We start from the raw sequence: 14245 nt of genomic DNA on the forward strand, positions 1-14245 counted from the left end.
CGGGGTTTCACCGTGTTAGCCAGGATGGTCTCGATCTCCTGACCTCGTGATCCGCCCGTCTCGGCCTCCCAAAGTGCTGGGATTACAGGCTTCAGCCACTGCGCCCGGCCAATACCTTATTTTAAAAGTGTCTTTATTCATTTGTATTTAGGTAAAAATTTGTATAGGTGTATCACACTACATATATTTGTTCAGCTCTTATTGAGATTTACCTGACATATAGTAAGGTGCACTTATGTAAAGCATACAATTTGTTATGTTTTGACATATAAATATACCCATGAAACCATCAACAAAATCAAGATAATGAACACATCCATTGCCCCTAAAGTCTCCTCATCTTCTCATCCCTAGGCAACCCCCAGATCTGCTTGCTTTCACTATGGATTAGTTTTATATGAATGGATTTGTACTGTGTGTACTTTCTTGGTGATAGGGGAAGGACCAGCTTCTTTCACCCAGCATAATTATTCTGAGATTTACGCGTCTTGTAGTGTGTACCTCAGGAACAGTTCATTTTTTTTTGGTTGCGTAGTATTGCACTGTATGGAAATAACAGCAGTTTATTTATTCATTGACTTGTGGACGGACATTTGGGTTTCCAGTTTTTGGCTATTACAGAAAAGTTGTGAACATCTGTGTACAGGTCCTTGTATAGACATGTGTTTTCTTTTCTCTTGGGTAATTAAGAGTGGAATGACTGGATCACAGGATAGGTATAGGTTTAACTTTTGAAGAAATGTCCAAACTGTTTTCCAAAGTGACTGTTCCATTTTATATTCCCACCCTCAGTATATGGTATAAGATTTCTAGTTGTTCTTCATTCTCACCAATACTTTGTAGGGTCAGTCTTTTCAATTTTAGATATTCCATTAGGTGTGTAGTGGTATTGCACTGGGGTTTTAATTTGTATTTCCCTGATGACTAATGATGTTGAACATCTTTTCTAGTGCTTATTTGCCATCCACTTACCTTTGGGAAAACGTATGTTCAAATCTTCTGGCTACTGCAGATTTCTTCTGCTTGCTTTTTGCATGGTCTATCTTTTTCCAACACGTTTGCTTTCAATATGTCTTTGTATTTAAAGTATGCCTCTTGGAGATACATGCATTAGTTATCTATTGATATATTCTAAATTATACCAAAACATAATGGCTTAAAATTATTTTGTCACAGTTTTGTGGGTCAGGAATGGTTTTGATGGGTGGTTCTGGCTTCGGGTCTTTCATGAGGTTGCAGCCAAGACATTGGTTAGGTTACTGTCAACTGTAGGAGTGGCTGGGGAATGCCCTCGACTGGCAAGTTAGTGCTGGCCATTGACGGGAGGCCTCAGTGCCCCTCCATGTGAGCCTCTCCAGATGGCTGCTGACATGTCCACATGGCATGACAGCTGGCTTTTCCAGAGTGAGCAATCCAGGGGAGAGCAAGGAAGAAGGGGCATGCCTTTTATGACAGCCTCTGGAGTCACATACCATCACCTCTGCCAATTCTGTTTGTTAGAAGTGAGTTGCTAAATCCAACCCAGGGAGGAATGTCAAAGAATTTGCAGACATATCGTAAAATTGCACACAGTTGAGTATGGCTTTTATATCCATTCTGACAATTTTTTGCATTTTAATTGAATTGTTTAGTCATATATGTTATAATTACTGACATGGTTAAGTTTGGGTTTACTATTTTATATTTGTCTTCTATTCATTCCATCTAGTTTTTTTTTTGTTATCCTGTTTTTCTTTCCTGTCTCCTTAAAAAAAAATGGACATTTTTGTATTCTTATTTTTCTTTCTTCTTCTTCTTCTTTTTTTTTTTTTTTTGAGACAGTCTCACTTTGTCACCCAGGATGGAGTGCAGTGGCACAACCTCGGTTCACTGCAGCCTCAACCTCCTGGGATCAAGTGTCACTCCTGCCTTAGCTTCCCAAGTAGCTGGGACTACAGGTGTGCACCACCACACCTGGCTAATTTTTGTCTTTTTTGTAGTGATGAGGTTTCATCATGTTGCCCAGGATGGTCTTAAATTCCTAGGTTCAAGCAATCCTCTCACTTTGCCTCCCAAAGTGTTGAGCTTACAGGTGTGAGATGCCATGCCAGGCCTTTCTATTGATTTTTTTTTTAAGCTATCTTGAATTTTTAAAATTGTTACCATAGATATGCAATACATATCCTTAACTTAATGTTAGGCTACTTAATGTTATACACTGAATAAAACATAGAGATCCTACAACCACACAGATCCACTCATTTCCTCCCCCATCCTTTATTAATTATTATTTTTTTGAGATGGAGTCTTGCTCTGTTGCCCAGGCTGGAGTGCAGTGGTGCCATCTCTGCTCACTGCAACCTCCACCCCCCGGGTTCACGCCATTCTCCTGCCTCAGCCTCCTGAGTAGCTGGGACTATAGGCGCCCGCCACCATGCCCGGCTAATTTTTTTGTATTTTTAGTAGAGATGGGTTTTCACCATGTTTGCCAGGATGGTCTCGATCTCCTGACCTTGTGATCTGCCCGCCTCAGCCTCCCAGAGTGCTGGGATTACAGGCGTGAGCCACCGCGCCTGGCCTATTAATTATTTTAAGTATCGTCTACACATGCTATACACTCCTCAAGACAATGTGATCTTTGGTGGTGAACTAACGCAATTTTTCTTTATCTGAAAATATCTTTACTTCACTTTCATTTTTAAGGGATATTTTAACTTGATAATAGAATTCTGGCTTGACAGTCTCTTCCACTTCTTCCTCCCTAAAAACTTTTAAACGTGCTGTTACACTCTTTTCCAGTTTTCATAGTTTTTGATGAAAGCTTGACATTAATCAATTAGTTGTTCGCTCTGTGTGAAATGTGTTTTTTCTCTTGATGCATTTAAGATTTTCTCTTTGTTTTGTCAACAATCTGACTGTGATGTGATTTATCCAGCTTGTTTATCGAGCATCTCAAAGCTGTAAATTTGTCTTTCATCCTATTTGTGAACATGTCAGCCATTGTTTCTTCAAATATTTGCCTCTCCAGTTCTTTCTCTCTTGTTCCGGGACTTCTCTTCTACCTATGCTAGACTGTTTATTTGAAATTATATAAAACAGGGTTCTGAGGCTTTGTTCACTTAAAAAAAATCTTTTGCCCCCATCTCTGTTACTTAGATTAGATACGTTATGATCTATCTTCAGGTTCTTGACATTTTTTCCTCTGCCATCTCCATTCTGGTAAGTTCATCTATATATTTTTTTTCATTTCAGATACTGTACTTTTTTAGTTCTCAAATTTCCATTTAGTTCTCTTAAAAATCATTTCTATATATATATATGGATCCCTTTTAATTTATTACAAGCATATTTCCTTTTCCATCACTGAGGACAGTTATAATAGCAGTTGCTTTGAAAATCTTGCCTGCAAATTCTAACATCAAGATGAGCTCAGGATTGGTCTCAGCCTTTTTCCTTTGAGAACAGGTTACATTTTCCGGATTCTTTGTATGACGCATGTTATGGATAAGTGTTATGGATGTTAAACTGTGGTGACTATGAATTCTGCTGTTATTCTCAGATGAATGGTTTCTATTGTTTTAACAAGCTATTAACTTGGTTACACTTAAACTTCAAAATGTTTCTTGGGTAGATATTCCAATCTCACTTCAGATCTTTTGTCTTCAGCTGAGCTGCTATGCGTCTATTCCACGCCTGTATGGCTTAGGGGTCAGCCAGAGATGTGGACACACAGAATTTGGGGATCTCCCCTGCAGCTTTTTCCCTCTGGTTGCTCTCAATTCAGTTCTCTGGATTTCCAGGCCATAAAGACTATGGCTTTTCCACCAGTAACTATGCCACTTAGCTGGACCCCGGAGTAAAAGCAGCAAGAAGAGGGAAATCATGCCACATCACTCCCTTCCTTTGAGTGTGGGTTCCCCACCAGAGAATGACTGCTTCTATTTACTCTTCAATGCCTTCAGGTAGCTGCTTTTTGTTATGACCAAGATTAATAGCTATTATCTGTGGGAAGACTGAACCAGTAGGGCCTTACTTAGCCACTCGTGAAATTGCAAGTCTGAGTAAATGTATTTAAACGAACTTTGGTGCTCAGTGGCATATAAGGAAGTCCTACAGGTGGCGACTCATTTGAATAACCAAAACCCAATGTAGAACCTCAGTCTATAAACAGGAACCCAGAGACATGTAAATACCAGAGATTCCAATCAGCTGTCTTACGTTACAGTGGAAGATTCGTCAAGTAAGCAGGACTTAGGAAGGATAGGTGCTATCTTTTTGTTTTCTTAAAAACTGCAGTTAAGCTCTTGGCAATTCACTTCATCTCTGCTCCCTGTGAAGACAATAGATACCACTCCGAATGGACCATCAGGAAGGAGTGTAGTCCAGCACCACCTGTTTGATTTCTTATTGCAAATGTTTGAACCTATCTTTGAAATCTGACTTCTCCCTCGCAGACAAGGGCCTTTGCTGAGTCTGTAAGTAAGGAACGTCTTACAACTCAAAGTTACATCCCCTCAATACAGTTAATACAAAGAAGCATACGGCAGGTTCCACTTCCTCCAAGAGGCAGCCCCCCACGGGTCCTGAGCTTCCCTGGATGTCCTTGGTGAGGGTGCCAAACTGACAAGGTCGCCTGGACTAAGCAGCTTCTGCAGATGCTCACTCAGGCAACCAAGTGGGTCAAGGCAGCGTAGGCATGACTGCATACTCCCTGGGTGAGGGACTGGCTTGTTAGGTGCTTGCTAGAAAAAGCGCAGAGCCCTTGGCCCCACGTTCCTTGGGTGCAGCTTGACCCACTGCATACACAGCCACCATGTGGCCCCAACAAGTTACCCCATGGAACACGGGAGCGGGGGAACTGGCACAACTGCGCTGATGCTCCTGCTGTTTGCCGTGGATAATAAACAGTCCTGCTTGGATACTGTCTCTTGGTGTCCACCTTTAGCGCCCATGGAGTGGTGGCAGGGCCACTCCTTGAACCCTCTATGAGGCTGGGGTTATTCCCTGAAAGGTTAGTTTTAAGCTTTGACAGAAAGCTTTAGAGAGACAGAAAGATTGGAGGAGTGTTTAGGGTAATGTATGACAAGTGCTGTTGTGACTGGCACCCACCATGGGCCATCTGCTTTTACAAATAGGAACCCTAACTTCTTCCATTGCCTGGTATAGTTGGGGCTACTTCTGTTTTATCAGTGAAACCAGGAAGGCTCAGAGACCACATGGTCACCATGTGTGGTGAAACCAGGAGAACCTGAGGTCTGTTACCTCCAAGCGCATTTGCTCAGTGTATGAGCAAAGTCATTTGGATGGGCTGGCCTGCTGGGAGCAGAGGCTGCTAGAGACCAGAGAGATGAAGCAGGACCAAGTCAATTTAGGTGCTGGTGGCCTGGAATGTCAGACAGGTGGAACAGTGATACCATGTGTCATTTTGATGCTGGCCTGACACACGGTGGCTTTAGAAAAGGGACCTGTATAAAATATGTGTCCTGGTCATAATCAGATCTATCTCTAACACGACTGATACCCTTACCCCAAAGGAAAAGTTAAGAGATAAACCCTGAATTTCTGAATAAACAGTAAATGCAGTTATACTGCTGCTGAAAGCTGTTTAAGGTCTTCATGATAAATGACATTTTGATTTTAAATAACCATGTAAAATACAAGGTTATTTTTGTATTTCTACTGAGGCAAGTCAGTTTCATACAAGGGATTCTGTACAGTTCTGCTCCAGACTGAAGATGGGCACATCCACCATAGCCTTATGCACCGTGACCCTGCCCTCACTTACCTCCGGCAGGGGGGCCTGTGTGCTGCGTGTTTGCTTGATGGCCTCCTCATAGCGGGGGGGATCTTTTGTCTTGGCGACTGGGCTCCCAAATAGAGAGTGCTGGACGACAAATTGCTGAGGTGGCGGGGGTGAACTAGGCTGTGTCAAATAAAGGAGGAGTGCATATTACATCTTGACAATAAACCCTCTCTTTTCCTGGCTAGACTCGGCTCTGCTGTTCTCTATGTGGTGGCCAAATCAGGGAATTCATGAGCAGGTTCTTCTAAGCACCTGTGAGGCTGACAGCACTGGTGGCCACCTCATAACACATCTTCACTGTGATAATCGCTGAGCTCCTCCTTCACAAGTTATCACTGAATTTTCAACAATTTTATCCCATTAATATTAGTCACTCCAAGCCCAAAGCACTAGGCTTTGGAATGATTTTATGCCCCTGTAGAACTGTCACAGATGCACAAGCCTCACAGGGTTACCTTGTTGGGTGTGTTAGGTCCATTTTGCAGGGATGGAAGCGGAGCATTTCTGGATTGAAGAACGCTGTTGGAGGCCTTATTGATAAAGGGCTGCTGGACAGCTGGAGCAGGATGTCTCTGATATGGAAGAACTGTATTTGATGCTGAGTTTGTGAAAACCTATAATGAATAAATGTTTCTCCATTAATTTGTTCTTTGGCTTTTCCTAATGAAGTAAAGAAAACCATGTTTTAGGGCAGGGGTCAGCAAACTTTCTCTGTAAAGGGCTGCAGAGTATATAGCTTACGATTTGTGGGTCACCTGGCCTCTGTTGTTACCACTTGGCTCTGCCATTGCAGCCTGAAAGCAGCCACAGATAGTACACAGATAAATGCGTGTGGCTGTGTGCCAATGAAACTTTATCCACACAAACAGGTGGTGGGTTAGATTTGGCCCATAGGCCAGGTTTTGCTTACCCCTATTTTCGAGCATATGTGGTCCCTTTACGCAGTAACTTGCCTTTGATGGTGGTACAGACAGAGCTATGTGGAAAAACAGTGCTTGCTCTTTATAATTCTCCTCTTAAATGATAGTTGAGTTTCTTCTATTCCTCTCTAAGGTGAGCTCATCTACTCTCTCTTTTTTTTTTTTTTTTTGAGACAGAGTCTCACTCTGTTGCCCAGGCTGGAGTATAGTGGCGCACACTTGGCTCATTGCAACCTCTGCCTCCCAGGTTCACACCATTCTCCTGCCTCAGTCCCGAGTAGCTGGGACTACAGGCACCCGCCACCATGCCCAGCTAATTTTTTGTATTTTTAGTAGACGGGGTTTCACCGTGTTAGCCAGGATGGTCTCGATCTCCTGACCTTGTGATCTACCCACCTCGGCCTCCCAAAGTGCTGGGATTATAGGCGTGAGCCACCGTGCCCGGCCTACTCTCAAGTCTTTAATGGCCATGACTAAGCTAATACTCCCGAGTCACTGCTCTGTTTCCAACCTTGCTCCCAGGCATCAAAGCCACTTACATCATCTTCCTAGGTATCTCAAATTAAAAATATTGCAAATTATTTTTCTCCTTTTTCCCCACTACCCCCTGCCTCTCAGCTTCTGAGGGAAAATAATTCTTGGTTCTGCCTTTTTAAAAACTTAGGTAAACAGGACTATCAGTCAACTCTGCTTTCTCCCTCAGTGTTCACACATCTCACTGACGCCTCCTGAATCTGCCGCTGCTCTCTGCTGTCCTGCACCTGGTCCTCACTATGTATCACAGGGATTCTGCAGCAGCCTTGCGGCACAGACCCCCTGTCACAACGTGTTCCCAAGGCATGGCCCCTACCACACTCATTGGCTCTCCTGATTTGGGTAAAACCCTAATCTTTGCCTGGCATGTAAGCTGCTTACTACCTGGCCCCCTTTCCATCCTACCTAAAACCTCAACCTGCTATGGTCACTGAATTTTCCAGTTTCTTGAAAATTTCTTCAAATACAAGCAAGGCCCCATTTAAAACTGGCCCCCTTTGGAGAGGCTATTTTCTGTTCTAACAGGCAAAGGTGAGAACTTCCTGCTGCGGAACTCCAAAATGTTTTTTTTTTTTTTTTTTTTGAGACCGAGTCTGGCTCTGTGGCCCAGGCTGGAGTGCAGTGACGTGATCTCAGCTCACTGCAAGCTCCAGCTCCCGGGTTCACGCCATTCTCCTGCCTCAGCCTCCCGAGTAGCTGGGACTACAGGTGCCTGCCACCACGCCCGGCTAATTTTTTGTATTTTTGGTAGAGATGGGGTTTCACCTTGTTAGCCAGGATGGTCTCGATCTCCTGACCTCATGATCCGCCCGTCTCGGCCTCCCAAAGTGCTGGGATTACAGGCTTGAGCCACCGCGCCCGGCCTCAAAATGTTTTGTTTAGCACCTCCATCAAGAGCCACAAGTTTTAGGGTCTTGTACAAATATGTGTCTATATTGCTGATATTGTAACTGTATTTCATAGAACTTGGTTTGCTCATAAAAATACTTAACACGTTCTATAATACTAATACTCCAAAAAACCTCTGAATTTCGTAAGCAGGAAAGTCTATGTGTATATACCTCAAACAGTACAACCTCGATGGTGATGAGTTCTGTAAATATACTCCTATTTGAAACAATTAAATTTCCTTATATTGGGTAAAAAATTACTTCCTTTACACTAGAAGTAATCATTCCTAATTCTAGTATCTTGAGACTTAGTGAAAAAGCCCTTATTTATCCTATATACATATTTTTCCCTTTCCTCCCTAAAACAAATTGTCTTAATATTTGAACATTTACTAAGCTTTTAATTACACTAAATGGTATTTTGAGCTTTCCCCAAACTCAGTAACATACAACCATGATTCCCTTAGCAGAGGAGATTCTGAAGCAGCACATCTGTTACATGTGACTGCTGCTTTCTGTCCCCAAAGCTAGTTTCACCCAGACAGTTCACACTATCCTGAGGCAGATCACAGGCACTTATTACCTGGGTTCTTTTATGTTGAGGAGTAAAACTCTGGGATTAATAATCTTCAAGGTTTAAAAGAGTAAGACCTATTTTTGAGGCCTAAGATTTTTCTAGCAAGGAGATGTGCACATAGCTCCACCTACTGGCTACTGGGGAATGTGCGAGAAATTTTTTGGTAGGTATTTGTGTAGAGGACACTGAATCCTAGACCACCAACTTCATTTTAAAGATGAGGTAACTGACGCTCAGAGAAGGTAAGTGAATTTTGTGTGAGGCCAAACACCTAGGCAATGGTGAAATGGAATTGATGAGACCTTCTGGGCTCTTAATCTGAGATGGCAAAGTCTTACAAATGCATTTCAAGATCTTATTCAACATAAACATTTTGGGAGTATATTTTTCATCTTCAAATACCTTTTCCAAGGGAACAGCGTATCTTTTTTTCTACAGTATGTTTAATTTGAAAAAATTTATTTTAAAATTCAGTATATTTAATATATGAGGATTGAAAACAAATACTTTTGTAACTTTCCCTTGGAAAAGGGGTTAACTGTGAAGGCAAGCTATCTTTCAGTAATAAAAAGCTTTCTCCATTCCAAATAACTGGGAAATCTGCAGCCAAACGGCATCTGACCTAAGGCTCATTCCATCGGAGATGGATCACAGAACAGAATGAACAGGAGCTTCCCAAGGCTAATTTTACGAAGACGCTTGTTGAATGGATGATTGGAGGGTGGTAAAAATCAGTGACAGTTTACTGCTCCTTGGCATTTACAAACCTTTCTGACTTGTTGAGGCTGACTGAGCACATGCTGTGGGAACGTGTCTTGTGTCTGAGGTACAGCTGGGGCCAAGCCTGAGGCCAAGGCAGCAGTTGGTATTTGTGCAGCAGTTGCTATCTGAGGCTGAGTCTGCATTCCTGCTTGTGGTGAAGTCTAGGGAGGTGAATTGGAAAAAAGTCAATTTAATTGTCAGAATCAAAGTTAGAAATCGCAATTTAGATGTAGAATCACTGGTCACTTGGGGATTGTATCTAAATGAAGACCAAGGTTACAGATACACACTCATCTGCACAGAAATCTGAACTTTAATGATTCTAAACCAGAGAGGGAAACACCAGACCAGTCACTGCATGCTCTTATTATTCCTAAGTAGCTAAGATTTTCATTTGAAAATTTTGAGAAAATGGAAATAATAAGAACCTAACGCAGTTCTACACATAATAGCTCAGGTATTGTAATACTTGAAGAGCAACAAGGAAACTCGTGAGACCTAACTGTCCCAATTGCTTTTGGTAAGCTGCGTGTGCATTCCCTAGGGAGAGCCAGCAAGGGGCCAGGGCGCCCTCAGACCCAAGGATAAAAACACGGTTCTCGTTTCTACTACAGCAATGGCAGATTTGGACCAAAAAATTTAAGGATTTATTATGGAATAGACTTTCAATTTTGCAGATACCCTAAAGATAAAACAGAGGAATTAGAATTTTTTGCATGTGTCAAAGGGTCTGCAGGCCCTGCCTCCTAACCACAGGGATACAAGATGACTCCTCTCGCCTGTTTCAGGTATTTGGGTGTCCAGGCTGAGGAGCACTGGTTCAAATGGTTTCTTGTTCACTCGTGGTCCATGTTTGGTTAAAACTTACCAAAACTGCATGACACGGAACAACCTCAGGCAAATACACAGGTTATGTAGGCACAAAAGGGAATTTCATGCTCATCAGTGTTTTCTCATCTTTTTCAATTACATCCTCACTCCTAAATATTTGGTCATGTTTTCCTTAGTTTAGACATCTTCATATAAGCAGTGACTTTCGAGAACTAAATGTGGGAGGCAGAATATAAGAATGGGCATAAGAATAAAGGCTCTGCGGGCAGAACACCTGGGTTTAAATGCCAGCTCCATCCTTGGGGAACTCACTTGAGTACTCCTAGGCCTCAGCTCCTTATCCAGAGAGGGGTCGTATCACTTACATCTTCTAGGAGAAGGGAGGATGCAGTGAAGCCAGCCATTTAAAGTACTAGATGCTGTGCCTTGCCAGAAGAAGTGCTCAGCAGCAGAGACTATGATCACAATGATCAAGTCACTGGTGTGTAAAAAAATGTCTGCATGGATGATACTGTGTTCATTCAAGGGAAATGGTAACAGAACTAGAAAAGCACCCTGTGTTTGTTTTCACTATATAAAAAGTGCTATTCAGATTTCTGAATAACCCTCTCACACATGCATATGTTTCCTCTGTGAGGTCTGCTCTGGATGCATTCATGAAAGAGCTCAGCTATGGTTCCTTCCTTAGCAGGGTTTGCATTCCAAGCATGCTGTAAGGCAAAGTAGTTAGAAGATACACTTCACACCTGGAGTTTGAGGCTGCCTACAGGGAGTTGCACTGAGGTGACACTCGAGCCCTGGATGGACACTGGGAGCAGGAGCTGAGCAGTCTGCGTGGTCAGTAAAGCCTGGGGCTGAGCAACAACAGCAGGCGGTGGCTGTCCCTGGGAACTCACATAAAACTGCGAGACGACACTCTGCTGCTCTGCCTGGGCCACAGGGACCTCTTGCTTGATAACTACAGCCTTTTTGGCAACAAGGGTCTGGCCACCTGTAGAGACGGGCTGGCCTACAGTGTGGCTGGCTACTGGGATGGGCTGCCTGGAGCTGGAGCAGTCGGGGAGTGAGGCCTCATCTTTGATGGAGGAGCCAAGGCTGCTGTGCTTCTGATCTGACTTGTTGACAGAATGACCTGGGGCACTGGGCTGGGGTTCCAGGGGCCGCTGTTGCTGCCCTCGTTTTTCAACCTCAAGTTGCATTTTCAGCACTTCCACGAGCTTCTGCTCTTGTTCCAGTTTCCTCTTCAGTTCTTCGATTTGCTTCTCTTTCTCCTGAAGCTTGCGATCCTTCTCGGCTGCATCCAGTTCCAGGTTCGACAGAGTGCTGCTGGTAGGACTCAGACTGTCTTCATTATTTGTCATTCTCAAAGGAGATGAACTCAAGAACTGTGAAGGAGACATCATGGTCATAATCTCGGTGAAAGTGTCTGCCATATTTGTGTCATCGGTACTGAGACTGGACTGTTCAGAGGGAGATGGTGAAATAGGCAGAGGGGAATGAACATTTTCCACACGGGCTGCGTTGCTGGTTCCTGTAGATGGCAATTCTGCCTTGAGAGTAGAGACTGGGCTAGTCACAGTGTTGTGTAGTGTTGTAACCGGCAAGGCCACAGTGACTTCTGGGTTACTGGTGACAATGGCTGACGATGACACTGCCACGATGCCCCCAGCAGCAAGGCCGCTGTTGTTCACTTCCTGGTAGGGTTTCAGGCGCTCAATGAGGTCTGGTTTGGTGCCTGACACTGGCAGACCCCTTAACTTCAGTTCTGTCTTCAGTTCTGACACCTGGAGGTACAAACAAAGCAGATCTCTTGGTATTGGAGCTTTCTGGCAAATCTACAGTACACTTTTGTGATGGGAAAGGTGCCTATGTCTGTCAGACAACTGTGTTACTGCACACCTGAAAGTGGAACTGGTTTTCTATTTAAGCACACAGAAACAGATAACTACAGACTAGAAGTACTCGAGGAGCCAGTGATACAGTAAGGGTTTTTAGAGGGTAATTCCGCTTTTATGTCAAAGCAGAGAGATACTACCAGAAATGATGACGGTACAGCTGCATTTACTGAGTAGCTGCCATGTGCAAGACACTGTTGGAAGTGCTCTATTCTTTCCACTTGTCTTCACATGACCCTATGAGGTGTCGGTATCATTATTCTTCCCATTTTACAGATCAGGAGGCAACGGGAAGAGAGAGGTTGAAGCACTCACTCACGGTACCACAGATAATAGAAGGCTGAGCTGTGATAAAAACCTAAAAAGGCTGGCCCTAGAGCTCATATTCTTAACTGTTACATTTTCCTGCTTCTCCCAAACTTGGCATTGAGCAGGGAAGAAAAAAAAAAAAATCACAGCCTCTGGAATCCAGCAGAACTGGCAGGTGCCCACACAAGGTACACACTCAGTAAACGGCAGTTATTGGTTGCTTTAAAAGAAAATTTAGTGGAAGTAAAAAGAAAGTACCTTTATAAAGATGATCATATTGTTGGTAAAGTTGAATGTCTATTGAAAACTACGTAATGTCTGCTAGACAAATCTGGCAAATCATTTACATGTTTGTGGTACTCAGGGGTGAATAAGCTCCAGTTGGAATTGTCACCTTTAAGTCATCCAGGCTAGAAGGCAGAGGTCCTGGCTTTCTCACAGGAGCAGATGTATTCTGTCTTGGTGTGTTAGGTGTGGTATTGTTCAAAGCTGAATTCCCACTGTTACTAGTTTTGTCATTGAGTGGCCTTCAAAAGAAAAAGAAAATTAGAGTTTATAATAAAATAATTTCTAGATTTGACATTGTTTCTATTAACAAGTTGACTAACTTATGAAGAGAAAGATACCATGGTCATGGATTTGGAAGGCTGAATATTGTAAATATGCCAATTACATTAGATCTCAATGAAATCCCTGCAGGTTTTGTTTGTTTGCTAGCGTGGTGGAAATTTAGAAGGCGATTCTAAGCTTTATATGGAAATGCAAAGGACCAAGAATGGCCACGAATCCTTGAAGAAAAGCAAAGCTGGAAGAGTCACACCACCAGACATCAACGCATAATTAACGTAGGATGTTGCTGATACAGGGACAGAACGACAGGCAAATGAGAGACTCCCAGCAAATCCAGAAACGGCCCTCTGCATACCTGGACCCTTGAGTTACCAAAAAGAGGACACCGTGATGTAGTGGAGAGAGGGCGGGACTTCTGATGGCACCACACTACGCTGGAAATTCACACAGAAAAAACATGGCTCTTGACTGGCCCCACCTCACCTTGTTCCCAAAATCTACATGTGAATTATGAAAATCTTTCAGAAAAACAGTTAGAATAGTATCTTCATGGTCTTTGGGTACACAAAGATTTCTTAAATAGGACATAAAAAGCACTAAGTAAAAGGGACATCTTTAAGACAGTGAAAAGTCAAGCCACAGTGCAGGACAACAGATCTGTAATATGTATTTCTGACAAACACCTCATATCTAAAGTATATAAAGAGGTCTTTTAAAATCAGTAAGAAAGAGACAGAAAACCCAGTGGAAAAGTAGGGGAAAAATCTCAGATGTATCACAAGAAAGCATATCCCAATGGTCAATAAATAAAGGAACAATGGTTCAACCTCATTAGGTATGCGGAAAACGCAAATCACAACAGAATAGCCCTGCATTTTCAGCGGAATTGCTATAATAAGTAAGACTGATACCAAGTACCTGGGACAACCACAACAATTACACACTGCTGGCAGAGGTGTGAATGATGCAGTTATTTTGGAAAACTGTACTAAAGAAAAACATCTTTTCTTTGAAACTTTTCTTTCGTAGTACTAAAGGAAAACATCTGCCTATCCTATGATCCTGCAATTCCATTCCTAGATAGACATCTAAAGAAAGACACATGTATGTATACCGAAAGACAGACTATTTACTACGGGGTGATTCATAATAACCCCAACTGGAAACAACCCAAC

General features: G+C 42.9%; 1 protein-coding gene across 4 annotated transcripts in view; it reads right to left on the reverse strand.

The window, feature by feature from the left end:
- MKL2 (MKL/myocardin-like 2) overlaps positions 1 to 14245 on the reverse strand; it is a 196330-nt gene that overhangs the window by 20029 nt on the left and 162056 nt on the right. For 3 of the 4 annotated variants that reach the window (XM_011983666.1, XM_011983667.1, XM_011983668.1), the window contains 5 exons: positions 12895 to 13027; positions 11043 to 12080; positions 9471 to 9626; positions 6238 to 6396; positions 5765 to 5902 (listed from right to left, as the gene is read on the reverse strand). In XM_011983666.1, the coding sequence (XP_011839056.1) occupies positions 5765 to 5902; positions 6238 to 6396; positions 9471 to 9626; positions 11043 to 12080; positions 12895 to 13027 (1624 nt within the window). The remainder of the gene's footprint in view (positions 1 to 5764; positions 5903 to 6237; positions 6397 to 9470; positions 9627 to 11042; positions 12081 to 12894; positions 13028 to 14245) is intronic. The other variant, XM_011983669.1, reaches the window with a different exon arrangement.

Source organism: Mandrillus leucophaeus, unplaced genomic scaffold (genome assembly GCF_000951045.1).
Source record: "Mandrillus leucophaeus isolate KB7577 unplaced genomic scaffold, Mleu.le_1.0 Scaffold253, whole genome shotgun sequence".
Taxonomy (NCBI): Eukaryota; Metazoa; Chordata; class Mammalia; order Primates; family Cercopithecidae; genus Mandrillus; species Mandrillus leucophaeus.